This window comes from Barbus barbus, assembly GCF_936440315.1.
Source record: "Barbus barbus genome assembly, chromosome: 5".
NCBI lineage: Eukaryota > Metazoa > Chordata > Actinopteri > Cypriniformes > Cyprinidae > Barbus > Barbus barbus.
In genome coordinates this window covers 5,394,642-5,417,576 of record NC_136733.1, presented here as the reverse complement: position 1 = coordinate 5,417,576, position 22,935 = coordinate 5,394,642, and the positions used below count along the sequence as shown (strand labels likewise).

Here is a 22,935-nt window from a genome sequence, read left to right as displayed (position 1 = left end):
TTCCAGGTTAATTAAAATGATTTTTAGTAAATTTTATGTAAAATAAATATTAATTTATAGGTTTGTTTTGTTTTAATCAAGTTCAGTTTATTTGTTTGAATTTATTCATTTTGAATGATGTCAAATTATTTTAGTAATATGATGTACAAATGCATTTTACTAATGTAAGTTAAATTCATGTATTCAAATTGCTTCATTTTCAAAATAATTATTTGAAATAATTTTTGTGCAAAATATTTCAAATAAATATTAATTTTGCAGATTTATTTTGATCAAGTTCAGTTTATTTGTTTAAACTATCATTTTATTTTCAAATGGTCAAATAATTTGAGTAAATATGATCAAATATTAATATTAAAAACTAACTGATTAAATTATTTCAAATTTATTTTAGTAAAAACCAAGTAAAATAAATATTATGTTGCTCATTTATTATTTACTGTCTTTCAATTAAATTCAATGAAATTCGTTTGTCATATATAGGCATTATATTATAAAAAGCAACCTCTATTCTTGCCTAATTTTGCCTCATCTTTCGTGTCTCGTGTCTTGGTTCATCTCATGTAACCTTATCTCACCTCGTCTTTTTATTACATCATTTTTATTTTCTTATTCGTCCTTGTCTTATCTCATCTCGTCTTCTCCAGTGTTTTTTCCTCAACCTTACATGTTCCTCTTTATTCTGGCCGGTACAAACCTACATCTCTCACACTGTGTCCATAGGATCCAAGCAGGACTGGTCCATTCAGTGGCCCACGTCCGAGTCGGGTAAAGTGAACAACCCAGTGGGGCCGTCGGACCCCAGTCAGTGGGTCCGTCTCCAGCTCTCCCAGAGCCCCAAATTGCACTCGCGCTACAGCCAGCACTTGTGCCAGAGTCCCCAGGCCCTGGTGCCCCCCTTCTACTCCCCTCACCCACATTCAGACCGGCTGACTGTGGACCCTCACTCCGGCCTCTTCCCCTCGCCTCTGGATATGGGACATCACTCTCTCCCTCCTTCCCCCAGACAGAGGCATTTTGCCCACACGCCTCCGCGGACTCCCTTAGTAGTGAACACCATGACCCCTCCAGGGACACCGCAGGTTAGGCGCAGGAATAAGCTGAAGGCCCCTGGAACCCCGCCACCTGCCAGCCGGAAGCTCATTCACCTTCTGCCCGGGTTCACGGCTCTGCACCGCAGCAAATCCCACGAGTTCCAGCTGGGTAACAGAATAGATGACGCACAGACACCCAAGTGAGTCACACTACATTAAACAGCGTTCTGCATAATGCATTGTGCAGTGCATTTTAAATGCTGATTTGTTTTTTGGTGTGAGAGCCACATCTTAGTCTGTAGCTCAGCAAAACCAAATGAGCTGCCTAGGTAGAGAGCATTTTAAGGCATCATAAATGTGCTTTTGACATAAAGGCCAAAGGTTAGGCATGCAGCAAAATTTCCCTTCTAAAATGTGTGTATAATATATTATATTATATATATGTATATATAAATTACAGTTTTATTCCTGTGATGCAAAGCAAGCTAAATTTTCAGTAGTCATTACTCGAGTCTTCAGTGTCACATGATCCTTTAGAAATTATCCTAATATTCAGATTTTCTGCTCAAGAAACATTTCTTATTATTAGTTGAAAATAAAGTATCGGGTAGGGTTAGGGTAGGTGTAGGGAGAGCTAAGGTGGCATCAATTTGAATTAAAATTATAATTTACACTCAATACCTTATTATCGCATACTGTCTTTTTACTACAATACTGAGGTGCAGACAATTGCCACTATTTACAAGTAGTATACATAGCACAAAATACCCGATGCTTTATTTTCAACTTTTTGATTATTTCCTTCATTTTTATTGAAAATAAATGCCTTTCCGATGTGATATGAGATTTGAAAAGGGAGGGGAAAAAAGTTCGGCAAAAGGCAGGATCGAACCTGGGTCGATCGCGCAAAACAGATAATGACACACAATCTACCATCTGCGCCACTGGAGCTGATGCTTCCAATAGTTGACTCTGCTGTTGTTCTTCTCGTTCTTCCTGCACACCTTGATTGACAATGCTAATGCGCCAATGCTGCGGCGCCCGGGGAGCAGTTGGCGGTTCGGTGCCTTGCTCAAGGGTCTCACCTCAGTCGTGGTATTGAAGGTGGAGAAAGCGCTGGTTATTCACTCCCCCCAATATGTATATATAACATAAAATGATTAGGACTTACAACCATTTTTATACACAGTGCCCCCATTTTCAGGGGCTCAACAGTAATTGGACAAATAAATATAATCATATAGGCAATAAAATTTTATTTTTTTATATTTTGTTGAGAATCCTTTGCAGGCAATGACTGCCTTAAGTCTGGAACTCATGGACATCACCAGAGACAGGGTTTCCTCCTTTGTGATGCTTTGCCAGGCCTTTCTGCCTTTAGTTTTGTCTTTAACATTTGAAATGCAAGCTTAATCGGGTTGAGATCAGGAGATTGACTCGGCCATTGCAGAATATTCCACTTTTTTTGCTGTATGTGTCAGAGAGTCACCACAGTCACCCCAGTCTCCAACAAAAAGACACTCACCAGATCCCAATCCCCTGATTTCTGATCATCGCCACCTGTCAGCACTAATCAGCAGCAATATATCCCTGCACTACTCCCGTTCACTCACAGTCTGGTCTCAAACTGTTGACTAACCTGACCCACTTACCTTTTGTCTACTTACCAGTTGCTCCAGTGTTCCTATCCCTGTTCTCCACCGCTCCAGTTCTCCACCATCTCCACGCTCCACTGTTACCTCCGGATCCCCTGGAAAAGGAAAAAGGACATTCACACTCAGATAAGCCCCTAGAGACATTCCCATTCCCCACCTGCTTACCTGGACATTCTGCTCATCTCATTCCCCTCTGCTACTACTCAATGAACCTGTTGATTGTATTGCACTTACCTCTGTGTCCTGTGTCTATCTGCTGACAGAAGACCAGACCAGAACCGACGCCCGAAGATGGATTTCCCGAACCCCGCCGCTGCGGATCCACTCGAAGAGCTGTTCAGCGCTCTTTAAACAGCTCTCTCTCTGGTCACACACCCTCAGTCTGCCTCTGCCAGTTCCATGGCCATCCCTGCAAACTAATCGGGTGAGGCGGTTGAATGTAGCGGTCTTTTACTCCAAGTTTCACTCTACATAGTGATGCAATCCCATAAATTTCCAGCGAACGGGCTAAAGTTGCCTTCTTGATCTCCCTGCTAACCGGACGGGCATTGCTCTGGGCACGAGCCATCTGGAACTCACAGACCACTATAATTAACTCTTTTGATGCTTTCTCTTCCCACTTCAAGGAAGTCTTCGGCCTATTCACCGGCTCACTCTCCATTGCTGACCAACTCATCCACCTCTGTCAGGTAGATTCTTCGGCTAGTGACTATACTCTGCAGTTCCCGGACTCTGGTGGCCTCATGTGGATGGAACGAGGCAGCGCTACTCACTGCTTACCGTCAGGGCTTGGATCCACAGATCATAGCCCAGATGGCGATCTATGATGACACTGTCGGTCTGGAGAGCTTTATGCAGAAGGCCGTTAAGATCTCCCAACATCTCACGGCTTGTCAGCCGGATAACCGCTCATTCTCCGTCCTCACCAACTGCCTGTCCTCCGGTACCAGAACCTATGCAAATAGATACTAATCGCATCTCATGCACTAAGCGTGCTTGGCCTCTCGCCACGGGGCTGTGGCTCTAATGCAGAGTTCCGGGGCACTTCATTCGGGTGTGCCCCTCTTGCCACCCACGCCCAGCGGTGAGTACCCTCCAATTGGAGCCTGCTATCTCTACCCTACCACTGCTAACAGTACAACTGCTCACCCCACGTCATTTCTTTTCAGTACCCGCCCTCGTGGACTCGGGATCCTCAGGCTATTTCATTTCACAAGCCCTCCTAAAACAGCTTGATTTACCCCGCCAGAGACAGGCCGAGCTGAAGATCGAGACCATACAAGGAAAGCCGCTTGGGCTTGGGCACATCAAGTTCCGGTCTCTGCCGATCACTCTGCAAGTAGGCTGTCTTCATCAGGAGAGGATTTCCTTTCTGGTACTGGAGGGACCCACCGTCAATATCGTCCTGGGACGCCCCTGGCTATATCAACTTTCCCCCGAAGTCAGATGGGATACCAGTGAGATCCTCCGATGGAGTAAAACCTGCATCCAAAACTGTCTCTCCAACGTCCCTGTGCCCCTGGTTAGTAACCTGAAGCTCCAAGTTCATTCCACCCTAGTGGTGAGCCCCCGAATGTCGTGAGGTTCCGACGATCCCATCTGACTACCTGGTGTTCCAGGATGTGTTCAGCAAACAGGCAGCCACAAAATTACCACCGCACCGGCCATGGGATTGTGCCATCGACTCCCCTGCCTGGTGCTATAAGGGTCGAGTGTACCCCCTGTCCATCCCGGAGCGCAAGGCGATGGAGGATTACATCAAGGAGGCTCTCCAACAACAGTTCATTCGCCCTTCCTCCTCTCCGGTGACCTCGAGCTTCTTCTTCGTGGGCAAGAAGGATGGAGGCTTGCGGCCCTGCATCGACTATTGGACCCTCAATGATCACACTGTCAAGCTCCCTTATCCTCTTCCCCTGGTCCCGACCGCCCTCGAGGAACTCCGTGGGGCCCACATCTTCTCGAAGCTGGACCTGCGGAGCGCCTATAACCTCGTTTGTATCTGGGAAGGCGACGAGTGGAAGACGGCGTTCATTACCCCCTCAGGCTACTATGAATATTGGGTCATGCCATATGGCCTTTCCAACTCTCCGTTCGTCTTCCAGGGGTTTATGAACGAGGTGTTCCATCGTGTACACGGTTTGTCATCGTGTACATAGACGATATCCTGATCTACTCCCGGAACCTGGCCGAACATCGCCATCACGTAACACAGATCCTACGCCAACTCAGGAAACACCACCTCTACCTGAAGCTCGAGAAGTGTGAGTTCCACCGCCCCACGGTCCAGTTCCTCGGCTACATCCTCAGTGCGGATGGGATCCAGATGGACCAGGGGAAGGTCCAAGCCATCCGGGACTGGCCCCAGCCTCAGTCAGTAAAGGAACTTCAACGATTCCTCGGCTTCGCAAATTTCTACCGGAGGTTCATTCTGAACTTCAGTCTCCTCTCAGCCCCCCTCACTTCCATGCTCCATCAGAAACCCAAGTCTCTGTCCTGGAACTCCGAAGCTTGAGCCGCCTACAAGAAGCTCCAGGAGGCTTTCTGCACTGCTCGCATCCTCTCACATCCCGAACCCCAACTCCCATTCATAGTGGAAGTGGATGCCTCCACCTCCGGCGTGGGAGCAGTGCTGTCTCAAAACCACGGAGAGCCTCCCCGACGCCACCCTTGTGCTTACTTCTCCAGAAAGCTTTCCCCAGCGGAGCGGAACTACGATATTTGAAATCGGGAGCTGCTAGCCATTAAACTGGTGCTGGAGGAATGGAGACACTGGCTGGAGGGAGCTCAACACCCCTTTCCCGTCATCACTGACCACAAAAACCTGGAATATCTCCGAAGTGCTAAGAGGTTATACCCCTGGCAGGCTCGCTGGGCCCTCTTCTTCACCCGCTTCCAGTTTTCCATCACGTATCGACCCGGAGATAAGAATGTCAAGGCTGATTACCTCTCACGTATCCATGCCCCCGACGAACCCTCCACACCTGAAACCATACTTCCTCCAGCTGAACCCATACTCCCTCCCTTGTGAGCCCCATCCGGTGAGCCCTGGATGAACAGATCCGCATCGCCTCCATCACCGAACCCGCTCCGCTGGGAGGCCCAGAGGGCAAAACCTACGTCCCCACCTCCTTGATGACTTCCCTTCTGGCCTCCCTGCATGCTTCCCCAGGCTCTGGACACCCAGCCAGCCAGCGTACTGGTGGCCCAGTATGGCCCGGGATGTCTCCCAGTACGTTCTTGGATGCTCAGTCTGTGCCATCTCCAAGACTCCACATCACTTCCCGCCGGAAAATTAGTCCCATTACCCATTCCATGTCGTCCCTGGTCCCAAGTTGGAGTCGACTTATTAACAGATCTTCCTCTCCTCCGGGGTTTACCCACAGCCCTCGAAACAGCAGAGGTCCTCTTCCATAATCTGATGTCGTCTCCGACCGCGGGCCACAGTTTGTCTCCCTTGTCTGGAAGACATTCTTCAAACTCCTCGTTGTCACGGTCAGTCTCTCCTCAGGGTATCACTCCCAGACTAACGGCCAGACTGAGCGGAAGATTCAGGAGATTGGGAGATATCTCCGGGCCTACTGTCATGACAACCAGCACAGCTGGAACCGCTTCCTCCCGTGGGCCGAGTATGCACAAAATTCAAGCAAACCACCACCGGCCTCACCCCTTTCCAGTGCATACTCGGCTACTAACCCCCTCTGTTTCCCTGGACAGAAGAGCCCTCCGACGTTCCAGCTGTCGGCCACTAATTCTGAGCGAGCGAGAGAGTTTGGGACTTAGCTCATGTCCAACTCCAGCAGGCAGTGTGGAGACACAAGACCTATGCAGATGCCCGTCGATCTGCCACCCCCGTCTATCGTCCTGGAGATAAGGTCTGGCTCTCCACCCGGGATCTGCGTCTCCGCCTGCCCTGCCGGAAGCTGAGTCGCCGCTATATTGGTCCCGTTTCCATCGAGAGGCAGATAAATGAGGTCACCTCTGGTCTCCAACTCCCTGCACGGTATCGTATCCATCCAGCATTCCATGTCTCACTCTCCTCCCGAGATCATCGAGGAGCCCCTAGTCTACAGGGTGCAGGACATCTTGGACTCTCAGCGATGGGATGGTTGCCTGGAATATGTTATTGACTGGGAGGGATACGAGCCGGAGGAAAGATCCTGGGTGGCCCGGGACGATGTGCTGGATCCCTCTCTCCTGGCCGAGTTTCACCAGAACCACCCTGACCGTCCCGCACCCAGAGGCCGTGGCCGACCCCGTCGCCGTAATAGGGCGTCAAGAGCTGCCCCTGGAGGAGGGGGTATTGTCAGAGAGTCACCACAGTCACCGCAGTCTCCACCAAAGACACTCATCAGATTCCAATCCCCTGATTTCTGATCACCGCCACCTGTCAGCACTAATCAGCAGCACTATATCCCTGAACTCCTCCCATTCACTCACTGTCCGGTCTCAAACTTTCCATGTTGACTAACCTGACCCACTTAGCTCCTAATGTTCCTGCTATCTCTCTGATGGATTTGTTTTGTTTTTGAAGCCTAACAATTGTCTGTTTCACTTGCATGGAGAGATCCTTTGACTGCATGATGTAGGTTCAGAGCAACAGCTTCCAAATGCAAATGGAACACAATCAACTCCAGAACATTTACCTGCTTAATTGATGTAGACATAACGAAAGAATAGCTCATGCCTGTCCATGAAATAGCTTTTGAGTCAGTTGTCCAATTACTTATGGTCCCTTGAAAAAGGGGATACATATTACAGTGGATAGTGTCAGGTGAGGGTGAAGGGATGAGAGCGAGGACTCACTTGGAGGAGGAAATAGGGCTTTACTAATAATAAAAATTAAATAAACAACAAAAACTACCCCGTAGGATAAAACAGACTGGCAAGGCAGGACAGGACTTCACACAGTTTAACATCGACAACGAACCGGCACAGGACTGCAAACACAAGGAGATTATAAACGGAGCAAATAAGGAGGGTAACGAGTAAACACAGGTGGGGCAAATTTACCAATAATCAGGAAACAAGGTGGGTGGGGTCAAGACAATTGACATGAGAGCACATGGCACATCGAACCAAACAAGACAAGCCATCTGCTCACACAAAACAAAAACACAAGCACATGGCCAGCAAAACAAAATCACTAGCCATGTGCAAAACAGGACACGAACAGGCAGCTAATGAGGAGACTCATAAGCTGCATGTTCACAAAACATGACAAACATGAAAGCACACATCCAGTGAAAAAACACAAGCTGCGTGCCACACAGAACAAGACATAACAAGAGAAAAAAGCACGCGGCCGAAACCGAACTGCGTGCCGAACAAAACACACACACAGAGGACAGAGCGCACGGCCCGAGCGAACTCGAAATCGCACGCTCCCACAGCGCGAACAAACCTGGAGCGTGAGTGTCCGAATCCCGACACGAAACCAGAACCGAGCCTGAACAAGACAGGAGTGCCGGGATCCGAACACCCCACCCCAACATGAAACATAGCACGCAGACCAGAGAGCACGCAGCTCGAGCACACTCGAAGCCACGCGCTCACCAGAAAACAAGATAAGAAGGGAGTGTCAGGGCTCCGTCACAAAACCATGAATAAACTAGACCGAAGTGACAGAACCCTGACAGATCTGTAGTTCCTTAACCTTTCCTCCAATTTTGATGAGAATACCTTCATATTAAAGCTCAAAAGAGTGCACTTTAAGCCCATATTCATTATATAACTGTAACTTGAATATTCATTATATAACTGTAACTTGAATATGTAACTTGAATATGTTTTGGTCAGCAGCTATAATAATAGAAATTGTCCCTGTGTCCAAATATGGACCTGACTGTATATGCATTATATACATTCCTTATTGAATGAAAAATGTGTGCAGTTGAGCTCAGTGTAATGCATTCTGCGTTTGTTTTACCTGTTAGCAATTAATTTTTATATATACAACTATTAATATTGTTATTAATATTGTACTGTGTATTGTTTTATAAAAAATTATATACACCCTAGAATTTTCACAAAAACATACACTAAAATTAAAACTAAATCTTCAAAACAGAAAGTTAATTGAAATAAATGTGGCCTGAAAAAATATAATAAGAAATGTATAATAAAAAATATATAAAAATACATATTTTACTTCAGCTAGTTGCTAAGACATACTTTCTCATTTTTATTTAGTTTAACTGGAAGTAATAAATTAACTAAAACAAAAAGCGTTATATAGGACTATTTAAAAATGCTGAGGAATCTTGTTTTATTCTGTTGATATTTTTTGAAAAGGTTAACCAAGTAAATCCAAATTTAGTCTTAAGGTTTTAGGAAAAAAAACATCTTTAGTTTTACTTTTGAATAACTAAACCTTGCCAAAGACGGTTTAGCTTCAGACATAGTGTCAGGGTTCTGTCGTGTCTGTCATGTGTTCCCGCCTCATGTTTCCTTATTTGGTTTGTTTCCTGTCCTTGTTTCATGTGATTATTAGTTAATTGTGTTCAGGTGTATTTGTCTCATTAGCGCGTGTGTTTAAGTTCCTGCTTGTTGAGTTTCGTGTGGTCTGGTCTACTCGTTACTCCCCGGTGTTCCTGTCTGTGTCTTGCCCTGCCTAGTCTTGCCCTGCCTTGATGTCATCAGTAAAGACTATTATTTGAAGTTATATCCTCATTTGCGTGTCCTTGATCCTCCCTGCTGTGTGCACCGTGACACATAGAAGCTGGCATGAAAAAAAAAAACACTCTGTAAGACAGGATAAAATTGAAAAACACAACAAAATTACTAAAACCAACTAAAAGGAAAATGCAAAATAAAAAATAAAAATTCAAAATATTAAGAAAATAATTGTAATAAGTAAAACAATATACACTAATACTGTTTAAATATCATGTAATTACTGGAGCGTTAACAGCAATCTGTAGGCCTGTTGGAACACCCCTGTTCTAGACTCTAGTTTTTGTTTGTCATGCATGCATGAGTGACCAATTAGAGATTTAGAGCTTCTCAAATCAGTAACTTCAGGTTTCATTATGGTTAGGCAACTTCTGTCTTGTCTTGTCTTGAGAGAAAGATAAAATAGAAGAACAGAGAGACATCACTTCCTAGTTTAGATCAGTAAACCAGATTAAATGGCATTAGATGGGTGATTACCAGTCCCCCTTCTCTGATGTGATCCAGACCCTTTCCATGGCCCTTTAATAAGGGCCTGGACGCTGAGAATGCCAGCAAATAGGGAAATCCAATCAGGACAAAGCTATTCCGATACATCCAATAGACCTGATTTGGGACTTGTATTGTTCATTTGAGACTTTGCTGATTTGCACAGGACAGTTTGTGAACAGAAAATGACAAGGAGCTCATCATGTTGTATAATTAACCCATGTCTAATGGAGCAGTACTTTTAGGTATGTATGGGTCAAAGACAGAAAAAGGGTTTTCAAAAATCTAAATGATAAAATGTTAACACAGCTTTATGCGTCCTGCTTAATTGTATTATTTCTGAGCAAAAAATAATGACTATCATACATTTTTACCATGAGTTACAGAAAACACCCATCAAAATGTCATTCAGTGTAGTTCATATAACAGAAAATCTTGTCATGCATATTCAGAAACAGATTTATTAGATCACAGTTCAGCATCCAAATACTAATTAATTGTAATTTTAAATTTTTACCGATCTTTCGCACTACCCTTTAAACTACGTGTTACCTATTTGTCAGTTAGAAGTTTGTAATCATTTAAAAAATAATAAAATGATACTTATTATGATCTACAAAATTTGTGCTTCAGTTTATGATCCTAAACACTGAAACCATCTTTTGGATTTAGTTGCTTGGTCTCATCGGTCTTATAAATGAACTTATTTGGTTAGTGAAATAGGGTCAAAAATAATCAAAGACTTCTGCTTTCCTGTCCCAAACCTATCTTGAGTAACAAAAGGGCCATTTGGAATTCCTGAAGGCACAGAGGTGCTGATAGTGCTCAAGACCTGTAGGCCAACATGTGTATACATCGGGGGTCTGCTAACTGTCACACCTTTTGCACAGTGGGTATAAACTGTAATCTGCTGATTGGTCAGTTTGAATGTCTCACATTTGGTTTTTAGTCACATGGTCAAGGAAGGGGAAAAGAAGATCGTAACAGTTGCTCTCTTTTTCTTTGCTCTCTCTATTCTTTGCTACCTATTTTCTTTGCTGGAGCTCTCTTCTTGGGGCTCTGCCCTCTCTCCCTCTTTTTCTTCCTCTCTCTATCTCAAAATACTGTTATTAAACCATTTCAATTATAAATGATGTGCTAACTAGTCTTGATTCAAGGTTAATATTGAAGTGCTACTTATTGCAATACAATATAGTCAGACAATAGCAACGCTCTCCCACATATTTAGCTATTGTAACTGCGCTTATTTCTGTCGTTGGTATAAGTGGCAGTGGGTGGTAATAGACAAGAAATGTACAGTTTTATACCATCATGCTGATAACGTTTATTTAGTCATTCGGCAATCCTACAGCCTGAACCACTGTAGGAAACCACCCTTACACAAGCATCACGAAAACACTTATACGTTCTGTTATACGTACTTTGGCTGCCACAGTAATTTTGTACGGTTAGTGTGGAAATAGTTGATGGAAATGCACTTTTGCTGTCTGAACATGGTTAAAGACTCTCCAAAACAACTTTTCACAATTAATCCAGAATAGTAGTCATTCATGGAGGTTTTACAATTTATTTTTTGAAACAGCTAATGAGCTTGTCTCTCAAACCCACATTGTTTCATTGCTATTGTTGAGGCGTACTTTCTGTATAAAGCCTTAGTGCCTCATAATGCTTTGTTTCATCACCAGTTGCAGGACATTCTAGCCATAATTGTTTTATGGCCGGATTTACATATTTGCTTAAGCTGATTGTGAAATGTTGTGTTTTCAATTCTTACGGCGTTGATGCTACATGTATCTCATTAGGACAGCTGTTTAGTTGAATCATAAAAAAGAGGTAACATAGTTAATGTCAGGACAGGTAAATTAAGTACACCTGAATGAATGAATGAATGATTAAGTACACCTGCTTTATATTTAATTCACAACGGATTTGGAATATCTGTTGATTTGATAGGATCACGACTGAATGAAAGACGCTTAGCTTGTGTGCAGCATGCATCCAAAATAATTATGAATGCATCTTGGTGAGACACTATGGCAGTCCGATATTGACAGTTTAATTATAATTTGGAGAAAACTCGGAACTGTCAATTAAGAATATATTGAAGACATGCTTGTTAATGGGAGAAGTGAAGTTAAAGTCAACATGAAATCAAAAGGCTTTTATGATCCCCAAGACTGTATTTATGTGATCAAAAATACAGTAAAAACTTTAATATTGCAAAATATTATTGCTCTTTAAAACAAATGTTTTATATTTTAATATATTTTACAGCTTTATTTATTCCTAAGATACGAATTTTCAGCATCATTAGGTCTTCAGTGTCACATGATCCTTCAGAAATCACTCTAATATGCTTATGTTCTGCTCAAGAAACATTTCTTATTATTAGCAATGTTAAAAACAGTTGTGCTGCTTAATATATTGACAAAACGGTGATACAGTTTTTTTCATGATTTTTTGATGAATAGAAAGCCAAACTAAATGGAGTGCTCTGCTTTAAGCTAAACACGTCAATCTGGATCTACTAAATTTTTGCTTCACATTCAGATTCTAAACACTGAGACCATCTTCAACGGTCTTATAAATGAACCTGTAATGCTTTGGTTTAGGGCTGGGCGATATGAGCAAAAATTCCTATCTCTGTATTTTTTGGCTGATTTGCAGTATACGGTGTATATCTCGGTATTTTGTATTTGGATTAAACAAATAAACAAATAAAGTGAATGTAACCATGTTAGCCATATATTATGTGCAAAAAAGGGTTAAAATCACATTACATTCTAACATTGAAACATTGCAATCTAAAAACAAAAATAATTTAATAAGTTAAATTTACTAAACTAAAAATGAAAATAATAAAAAAGCACAGACTAATTGAGTAATAAGTATGGAAGCCCGTTTCCGCCACTGAATAAAAAATAATAAAAGGATATTATGACTTTTTTTCTCAGATTTGCATGATATAAACACGCAATTGCACGTAAATGAGTTAAAAAGTCATAATTCTGAGATATAAACTCACAATTCTGACTTTTTGTCTCGCAATTTTGACTTTTTCTCTCAGAATTGAGATATAAACTCGCAATTGCGAGAAAAAAAAGTCAGAATTCCGAGTTTATATCGCGCAATTCTGACTTTTTTTCCAATTGTGAGATATAAACTCGCAATTCTGAGAACATATCAGTCTTTTTCCCCCCTCAAAACTGGACTTTAACTCGCAATTGCGAGTTTATATCATGCAATTCTGAAAAAAGTCAGAATTGTGAAATATAAATTCGCAATTGCGAGGAAAAAAAAGTCAGAATTCCGAGTTTATATCTCGCAATTCTGACTTTATATCTCACAATTCTGTGAAAAAAAGTCAGAATTGTGAGATAAAAAGTCGCAATAAACTTTTTTAATTTTTAATTCAGTGGCGGAAACGGGTTTCCATAAATAAGGCTGTTTTGATTACCCCATTACAGTCACTTTACAGTTAGTGCTATCATAAAAAATACACTTACTTGTAGGTTTAAAATTCTACATGTCACATTTATTGTCCAACTACAAATATTTCAACAAAATGTATATTTTAGTCCTAGTCCTATTTTAGTCAGTCTGTTTGGCGCGCTCGTTCTAAATGAAGTCTGAAGTTTAGCGGAGAATCGCAAAGCCATAGCTCATGCACTTCTGACAGCAAAATGGAAATATTTCCATGGCTTTCTACATTTACATGGAGAATATACCTGTGAAATGTAAGTTATGCATTTAGGAAAACAGCACACATCTCATACACATTAAATAGCGTGTCTCTGTCAGCGGCAAACGCAGCCTTTCTGTCAGAGAATCTGACGGGCCGAGCCGCTTTAAACTGAAATTATAAACTATAGGCTACTTACGAGTTTTTTAAAGCCCTTCATATAAAGAGATGTGGCCTAATGGTTAGTGCACATGCTCTATACACTATGAAGACACGAAGAACTGAAGAAACATTTTTGCCCTGAAATAACACGGTCGAGTAGTAGTTGAGATAATTATCACCTTTAGTACAGTGGAAATAGACTGTCATAACCTGAGACCCAGACCATGAGCAAGACACCACGTAATGAGACTCAGACTAAGACCACATTCATCCGGTCTCGAAAGGTCTCAAGACTAATACTGCAAGATCACCACTTCAACTCTGCTCTGTGCTGTTAATTAAAAACCCCAAAAATCATCTACAAATCTTTTATTGAAGAACTTTTATATTCAAGAGCTCAGACACGGGTTGTTTGCCGTCTGAAATTGTGGTTCTTTTCAGGAATGGGCTCTTTTTGACGCTCTGGAAAAGTGTTCGTTGTCTCGAGGGACAAAAGCGGCCATGTTTCTTCCTTATAATTACAGACCTTTTGACAGCTTGCATTAACCTTTGACCCTCACACAGCGCTCACGCGCACTCCAGAATTCCTAATGAGGGATTTTTAATGAGACAGACGGACAGAGGAATTCTCTCAACATTCAAATGTGCATCTAGCACAGTTTTTCCTCTGATTATATGAGAAGAATCTGTATTATGGAGACCGTGAGAATGTGTCTACCCTTTAGTCGTCTCATAAAGCGCTAACATGAATGTCATTTTCTCTTCGCTCATCATTCATGGTGTCATTTGCGCTGAGCAGCATTCTTTCTATTTTCTGGGTCCTGTATTGTATCGTATGTGTGTGAGAGATATTTTTGAAAGGTGTTTGGAGTGTAGAATGCTTGACAGCTGTTTTATTACATCTGGCAGGTTTGAAGGGGAAAACTGGAGGAATGGAGAAGCAGGAGATGATGAAATTAGTGCTGTTTGATTTGCATGTCATCTGATTCCGCTTTTGTGATTGGATCGTAACTGATAGGATTTTTTAGATTTATTTGCCATTGTAATTTGTTGAATATGATTTCAGTGGTGTTTTATACGTGTCTCCACTTTGGCTGAATAACATGAGCGTGTCAGTTTCAAAGCCTTGTGAATTGATAGTAGAGCGTTTTATATATCTATATATACTGTATACAGTTGAAGTCAAAAGTTTACATACACCTTGCAGAATCTGCAAAATGTTAATTATTTTACCAAAATGAGAGGGATCATACAGAATGCATGTTATTGTTTATTTAGTAATGACCTGAATATTATATTTCACGTAAAAGATGTTTACATATAGTCCACAAGAGAAAATAATAGATGAATTCATAAAAATGACATACACTTGATTCTTAATACTGTGTTGTTACCTGAATGATCCACAGCTGTGTTTGTTTGTTTAGTGATTGTTGTTCATGAGTCCCTTGTTTGTCCTGAACAGTTAAAGGGTTAGTTCACCCAAAAATGAACCCATGTTTTACTCACCCTCAAGGTATCCAAGGTGTTTATGACTTTCTTCTTTCAGACGAATCCAATCGAGGTTATATTAAAAAATTGTCCTGGCTATTTCAAGTAATGACATGGGTGAATGTTTTCGTTCAACAGTCAAAAAGTAGTTAAATAAAGCGCATCCATCCATATTAAAATGCGCATCACACGGCTCTGAGGGATGAATAAAGACCTCCTGTAGCGAATCGATGCGTTTTTGTAAAAAACATCCATATTTAAAACAATATAAACCACGTGTCAAACTCAAGGCCCGCGGGCCTATTCTGGCCCGCCACATTATTTTATGAATAAAATAACAATCATAAAATAAAAATCTATGCTGCTTTATATTGTAAATTATGAAAGTATGTATCAATACCACAAGTTTCTGTTTCTATTTGGCGTTCTATTTATACGCAGAAATTGACTTTCAGTGTTTCCCCTACCGTTATTTTAGGGGGGCGGCTCGCCCCCCCCCAAAGGCACCCCCGCCCCCCTTGAAGGTCAAGTTAATTTTATTTTCTCTATAGCGCTAGATTACAACAGAAGTCATTTAAAGTTACCTTTCCTATAGAACAGGTCAATACCGTGCTCTTTTATTAAACAAACTAAATAGCCTTATGTTATTTATCTTATTTACACGAAGGCATGTCATTTCAGCCCCGATACACACACACACATACACAAACAAACGTACACGCACACACAAGTGAGCACACTCTCACTCGTATTTGTAAATATTAAGCAGCAAAAAGACTATTTAAATATGAATTCTGCGTGTCTCTGTGTTAATGAATGGCGCAGACGCGCGGTTTTGTTTACTACTGGTACTGAATGGCACGTGACGCTTCCGGTGATATTAGCGTCTGCCGTCTCACTAATGTGGACATAAATACAGAACAACATCTCCAGAACTGCTCTGAGAGTCACTTCATGAGCATTTGACCGCTTCATTTGAGTAACACTATCCTCATCATATCATATACACACAGAAATGTAAAGGTATTAACGGCAACCCGTCAAAATAAATGTTCGGTTTACCTTGAAGTCAGAAATAGCCAACATTACTATTGTTCAGTATAATGTATGTAATAGGCTACTACACTGTAAAAAAAAAAAAGTTGAGCCAACTTAAATTTTAAGGCAACCAGCTTCAGCAGATTTTTGAGTTCTCTCAACTTATTTTTGTAGGAGATTCTCAACTTTTTGTTGTATAAACTTAAAACAACAAGTTGAGAAAACTCAAAATTCTGCTGAAGCTAGTTGTCTTAAAATTTTAAGTTGGCTCAACTTCTTTTTTACAGTGTAATGGGAACCTGGTATTTTTTTTTCATGAACATGTTCTTTGAAAAACATCTATGACCTTTGAAACATGTCTAGTCTTCATGCTCTATGTTGACTATGGTTTCAATAATAATAATAAACATACATTTGCATAAAGCATCCATATTTGTCCATGCCCATGTTTATTAGAGTATTAAAAACTTGAAAAGTATTAATTTAAGGTATATTTAGAACAAATAAAAATGTGCGATTAAATTGTGATTAATTGCGAGTTAACTCATGACATCATGTGATTAATCGCGATTAAATATTTTAGTCGTTTGATAGTCCTAATATATATATATATATATATTCAAAAATAAATAATAAATCGTATATTTCAATTATTTAAAAAACATAGAATATTTAATATGTAAAATATTTATAATATTGATATTTTATATATAAAAATTATCTATTTTTGGTGAGTTTAGAAATATATCTTAAAACATTATCACAAAAATAAAACTATTGACATGATTTCTTTTTATATATGCATATATGTACACACACACACACACACACACACACACACACACACACACACACACACACACAATCTCAGCCGATCTTTGCAACACTCAGCAGTCGTCACATTCTCTCTCTCCATTTGAAAACACACTCCTGTCACCTCTTAAACTTTTTTTAGCGTGGAGTGGAGGGCTATTAATTTTGCTTATGTACTCGGGCCACCTCTCTCTCTCTGCCCTTTTCAAGCTGAGTGTTGCTCTCCGCTGTAGAGATAATTAGCAAGGCTTATTTGCTATGCTAATGAGCGTCAACATGCATCTGCATAAAGGCCAATGTCTCTCCAGGCCTCTGTGCTAGTCAGCTATAGTTGATGAGCCGGATGACAGTTAGCAGTGTTGGGGTAGCTTCCCAAATTACATGTTACTCATGATTTAAACTACAGTCAAAGTGCACTGAAGATACAAAATTATGTTATTCCTGTGGCTCAAACAGTAGAGCATGGCGCTAACAACATCAGGGTCATGGGTATGATTTCCCAGGGAATGAGAGAATTGTGTGCATGCATAAACTCATGAAATTGTATACTTTGAATGCACTGCAGGTCTTTTCAGATAAGTGTTTGCCAAATGCATAAATGGACCCTGGACCACAAAACCAGTCTTAAGTCGCTGGGGTATATTTGTAGCAATAGCCAAAAATACACTGTATGGATCAAAATTATAGATTTTTCTTTTATGCCAAAAATCATTAGGACATTAAGTAAAGATCATGTTCCATGAAGATATTTTGTGAATTTCCTACTGTAAATATATCAAAACTTAATTTTTGATTAGTAATATGCATTGCTAAGAACTTAATTTGGACAACTTTAAAGGCGATTTTCTCAATATTTAGATTTTTTTTGCAACCTCAGATTCCAGATTTTCAAATAGTTGTATCTCTGCCAAATATTGTCCTATCATAACAAACCATACATCAATTATTTATTCAGCTTTCAGGGGATGTATACATCCCTTATGACTGGTTTTGTGGTCCAGGGTCACAAATGTAAATTGAAATATAATTGATTTTTACAATTTATCTGGCAAAAATGAGGATCTGAGGGGCAGCATCAAAGGTATAGTGTGACAACCTTTTTTTTTTTTTTCTGGCCATACAATGAAAGCCAATGAAGTACAATTTTATTTGGACTCCAGCGTAATTTAAAATATCTTTCAGAGAAGAAACCCTCAGTTGTTGAACAACAACTTTTTGAGTAATTTTTGGGTGAATCATCCCTTTAAAAGACACAATTACAGCATAATGAATTTCATATGACAGACTTTTGATGTAATATGACAGTTTGTGTGTGAATAACATATAACATACAACATAAGCAAATAAAATGGAAAACAAAAAAATACGGTAACACTTTACAACGTGTCATTTGTTAACGTAAGTTAATGTGTTAACTAAAATGAACAATACATTTATTACACTATTTATTAATCTTTGTTAATGTTAGTTAGTAAAAATATAGTCATTCATTGTTTGTTCATGTTAGTTCACAGTGCATTAACTAATGTTAACAAACAACTTATGATTTTAATAATGCATTAGTAAATGCTGACATTAACATTAACTAAGATTAATAAATGCTGTAGAAGTATTGTTCATTATTAGTTCATGTTAACTAATGTTCCTTATTGTAAAGTGTTACCAAAAATGCAATGGTAACACTTTAGTATAAGGACCAATTCTCACTATTAACTATTCTTTTTTAGCATGCCTTTTGTTAACATATTGGCCGTTTATTAGTACTTATAAAGCACATATTCTACATGACCATATTCTACATCCCTAATCCTACCCAATAACTAAAATTAACAACTGCCATACTACCTATTAATAACAAGAAACAAATAAGGAGTTTATTGAGGTAAAAGTTGTAGTTAATGCTGAGAATCAGACCTTAAAATAAAGTGTGTCCAATACCATAAATATAATGTATAAACACCTCACATTTTTATTTATTTCACATATTAATTTATACAGTATGTTATTATTTTACTTTATTTTCACATTGCAATATCAGAGTTTTCATAGAAATGTTCTTGTCTTTGACTTCTGTGTGAAATAGACCCTCATTTAAGTTGTGAAGTTATTTAAATTGCACTCTAGAACTTTGTCACGCACATGACATTTACTAATCCTATTCAAAATGAGTGAACTCTATAAAGTACATGCAGCATTATACATGTGTGAAAGTTTACATTTATAAAATTATCTAAAAGAATATATGTGCACTTTATGAAAGTTAAGGTGTGTTTGTGCAGTGCTTAATGAGAGTGTGCATGTGTGGGACGGCTGCCTTTATGGCAAATGTTAAGCACTCCGTTATGTATTCTGATGAGCTCGGGAGACTCTGATGGAGAAATGGAGTAAATACAGGAGAGGGGACAGGGAACGAGGTGGAATACGGGGGAGGAGGCGCATGAATCACGCCGTGAAGCCTTTTCTTCAAGTAATTCCGCCGTGGATTACTTGAAATTGAGAAATTCGCATCCGCTTCGATGCGAGCCTCTGTGTTTGGATTGATTAGGTCGGTTACCTCCCCTTTACTCTGTCTCCCTCCACATCTCTCACTTTTAATGAAAGTGTTTTTATGGCTGAAAACTTTTGAAATGAGAGTAGGAGAAGACCTGTGTTTGATCATTGCGTAAAGTTCAGGGCTATTGCGGCGTTGGGGCTTCATTCTAAAGTATATGGAAATAGGATCGTGTTCCTTTGGGCTCACAGAAGTCATACAAAAATGAATGAATCAAGCATATTATGATGCAACGGAATGCCAATAGACATTTTGTGTATAGATGTATGTAAATATTAGATTTGTATTAACATTATATTAACCAAAAGCCAAAATTTTGTGAGCAGTAAAATCATTTTTAGTTGTGCAGTCACTGGTGTTTTTTGTATAAAAGCTTTGTCTAATTAATGAACAGTTTAGGGTTATATGTGAAAATCCAAAGTACCATATTATCATGCATATGAGTCATTAAACAAAGAATACAGACAGATGGGATCACCTCTACACTATGAAAAGTGAGTTAAATTTGTAATTGATGTGTGATGAAATCTTTTCTGAATTTCTAGACTGGGGAAATGGATTTCTTTTAGCTACCATTTTGTACTTTCATCAACTTTTGGACCTAACAGCAAATGTTAGTTCTTGGCCAGTGGAAGACTGAAGTTGCTAATGAACAAAGGATGTTCTGCGGTTTTGTGTAGCCTAGTCATTTTTAAATAATAATTGTTAAACAGAGAAAAATTGTTGAATCATGCAATACCAGTTTGTTTTTAAAGGAATAGTTCACCTAAAAATTGCTGAAAAATTACTCAGGTCATCCAAGATATAGATGAATTTGTTTCTTCATCAGAAGGGAGAAATTTAGCATTACATCACTTGCATGAATGGTTCATCTGCAGTGAATGGGTGCCATCAGAATGAGAGTCCAAACAGCTGATAAAAACATCACAATAATGTCATGAGCCAGGTTTGATTCCAGTTTTCTTTTTCTTTCTATTTCTTGCTCTGCTTCCTAGACTCAACTGTTCGCATTCACAATCAGCGCTCGCACTTATTGGGACAGCACCTGTTTCCTTTTGACATTAATTTGCTTCTCTATTTCTCTCTGTGTGTTACTAGACTTCTTTGTCAGATTATTGTGTTTCGCAGCCATTCTGCCAGCTCTCTTTCTATTGACTACCGTTACTCTGTTGTGTTTTGTCAAGAACAGTCCTGTCCTGTCTAGTCAAATTGAGTCCTGTCGAGTGTCTTACCTGATCTCTGCCCAGTCTCCCAGTTGCCTTCGACCAGTGGTTCGTTTGCCTCCGGGCGCAGCCCTCCGGACTGTACAGCCTTCCGTGGAAGTTGCCGCTCGCCACTCCGGCCGGGACCGCACTCCATCTCGTACAAGTCAAGTCTGCTTCAATGTTCCAGTTTTCTCCTGAATTATTTTCCAGTTCTGTGTATGCCTGATCCGTCTAGCGAACATCAGACTGCCTGAGTTCGTTTTGTGGACAATAAATTCTCTGCTTGACTTGCCTTCGCCTCTGGGTCCCTTTGTGTTGTGACAGAATAATCTGACCAGAGCATAGATCCGGCGAAGGAGACTCCCATTCGTTCTGCAGTGAAACTGCAGGGCGTGATGCTGGGCCAACATGAAGTGGAGCTCACTGCCGTCAGGTGGAGAGCCTGTTCACCCAGGTTTCGGAGTTAACCGGTCAGCTACAGAATCTGCGTCCCGCCCTATCTGCTATGCTGCTGCCACGTAGTCTTCTTGAACCACAAATCAACAATCCTTCTTGTTATTCTGGACAACCTACTGAATGCCGAGCTTTCTTGACACAGTGTGAGGTGATTTTTTCCCTCCAACCCACGACCTATGCCGAGGACCGCTCCAAGGTAGCTTTTGTGCTTTCTCTCCTGACTGGGCAGGCACGTGACTGGAGAGCGGCTGTGTGGGAGTCTGGGGCCAGCTGCTGTGAACGGTTTTCTGCTTTTAAGGAGGAGATGATTAAGATTTTCGACCGCTCTTTCCATGGACACGAGGCTTCTCGACAGCTTGTGACACTTCACCAGGGGAAGCGGTCAGCTGCCGATTATGCAATAGAGTTCCGCACCTTAGCTCTCACCGCTCGATTTTTGGAGGGTCTCTCTGGGGAGATCAAGGAGCATTTTGTGATCTGCCTACCCGTTTGGACCAACTGGTCGAGCTGGCTATTCACCTTGACAAACTCTTTGAGTTGCGCCGCTGCGCACGCTACTCCATGGCCGAGCTACGGGCGGCCCCACCCATTGTCTCTTTTCCCGTGGAGGTCTCACCAGGTCCAGAACCCATGCAGCTGGGGGGTCTTCGCATCTCCGCTGCTGAATATCAGCACCGCATCGCGGAGAGACTCTGCATGTATTGTGGCGCACAGGGGCATTTCGCTGCAAGGTGTCCAGTAAAAGAGAGGGCTCGCCAGTAGACCGGGGAGTACTGGCGAGCGCGACTACCTTTTCCCCATCTCACAAGGCCCGTACCTCCCTCTCTGCCCTCCTGTGCTGTGGTGGCTCTACCTTTTCCTGCGCAGCTCTGGTTGACTCGGGAGCTGAGGGAAATTTTATGGATGAGAACTGGGCACTCGATCACGGCATTCCTGTTCAGGAGTTAAGTGACCCACCTACTATTTATGCCCTGGATGGTCGCATCCTTTCCAAGATTCTTCGTGCCACCGCTCCTGTGAATCTCACCATTTCCGGCAATCACCAAGAGACAATTTCCTTTTTTTATTTTTTGTTCCCCCCTTTCGCCGATCGTTTTGGGGCACCCCTGGTTAACTCAACATAACCCTCAGTTTAACTGGGTAGAAGGGACCATCTTGTCTTGGGGATTGTCTTGTCATGTTAAGTGTCTTGTCTCGGCTATGCCTGTTGTGTCTTCTGTTCCTGTCTTTCAGGAGGAGCCTGGTGATTTGTCAGGTGTTCCGGAGGCGTACCACGATCTGCGAGCGGTGTTCAGCCGTTCACGGGCCGCTTCTCTCCCTCCCCATCGACCGTATGACTGCAGCATTGACCTGGTCCCGGGCAGCACGCCTCCTCGTGGTTGACTTTATTCCCTGTCCGTTCCTGAACGCGAAGCGCTCGAGAGATACCTAGCCGACTTGCTTGCTGCCGGTACCATTTCACCTCCCGCCGGGGCAGGTTTCTTTTTCGTGAAAAAGAAAGATGGCTCTTTGCGTCCCAGCATTGATTATCGTGGGCTTAATGACATGACTATTAAGAATCGGTACCCACTGCCACTCATGTCGTTGGCCTTCGAGATCTTGCAGGGAGCAAATATTTTCACGAAATTGGAACTCCACAATGCATACCTCTTAGTGCGCATCAAAGAGGGAGACGAGTGGAAGACAGCTT

The 22,935-nt window shown here is 41.3% G+C and overlaps 1 protein-coding gene across 1 annotated transcript in view; it reads left to right on the top strand.

The window, feature by feature from the left end:
* ksr2 (kinase suppressor of ras 2) overlaps positions 1-22,935 on the top strand; it is a gene marked incomplete at its 3' end in the record, with an annotated part of 101,618 nt that overhangs the window by 22,161 nt on the left and 56,522 nt on the right. The window contains exon 5 of the mRNA XM_079417085.1: positions 724-1,234. Coding sequence (XP_079273211.1) covers positions 724-1,234 — 511 coding nt within the window. The remainder of the gene's footprint in view (positions 1-723; positions 1,235-22,935) is intronic.